The 255-nt window shown below is 67.1% G+C and overlaps 1 protein-coding gene across 1 annotated transcript in view; it reads left to right on the top strand.

Annotated features, from left to right (window-relative positions):
• The window catches only part of ZBTB48 (zinc finger and BTB domain containing 48), a gene marked incomplete at its 5' end in the record, with an annotated part of 3,059 nt that overhangs the window by 2,489 nt on the left and 315 nt on the right, over positions 1–255 (top strand). Inside the window, one exon of the mRNA XM_010010849.1 lies at positions 136–224. Coding sequence (XP_010009151.1) covers positions 136–224 — 89 coding nt within the window. The remainder of the gene's footprint in view (positions 1–135; positions 225–255) is intronic.

Here is a 255-nt window from a genome sequence, read left to right as displayed (position 1 = left end):
GCAGCAAGACCTTCAAAGGTACCGGCCGGGGCATCGAGCACACACGTGGCTCCTCAGAAACCACCCTCCTTTCCCCGTGGCGCGGGTCAGGGTCACCGCAAGCTGCTACCGACAGGCTCTTGCTTCCCCTTCCAGCCGTTGAGCAGCTGCGCGTCCACGTCCGCCGGCACAGGGGCATGAGGAAGTTCGAGTGCACCGAGTGCGGATACAAGTTCACGCGGCAGGTGAGGCCCCCCCCGCTCCCGGGGCCGAGGC

This window comes from Nestor notabilis, unplaced genomic scaffold (genome assembly GCF_000696875.1).
Source record: "Nestor notabilis isolate BGI_N333 unplaced genomic scaffold, ASM69687v1 scaffold18073, whole genome shotgun sequence".
In the NCBI taxonomy this organism is placed as follows: domain Eukaryota; kingdom Metazoa; phylum Chordata; class Aves; order Psittaciformes; family Psittacidae; genus Nestor; species Nestor notabilis.
Note: the sequence above shows the minus strand (reverse complement) of the source record. Positions and strands in the feature narration are given on the sequence as shown.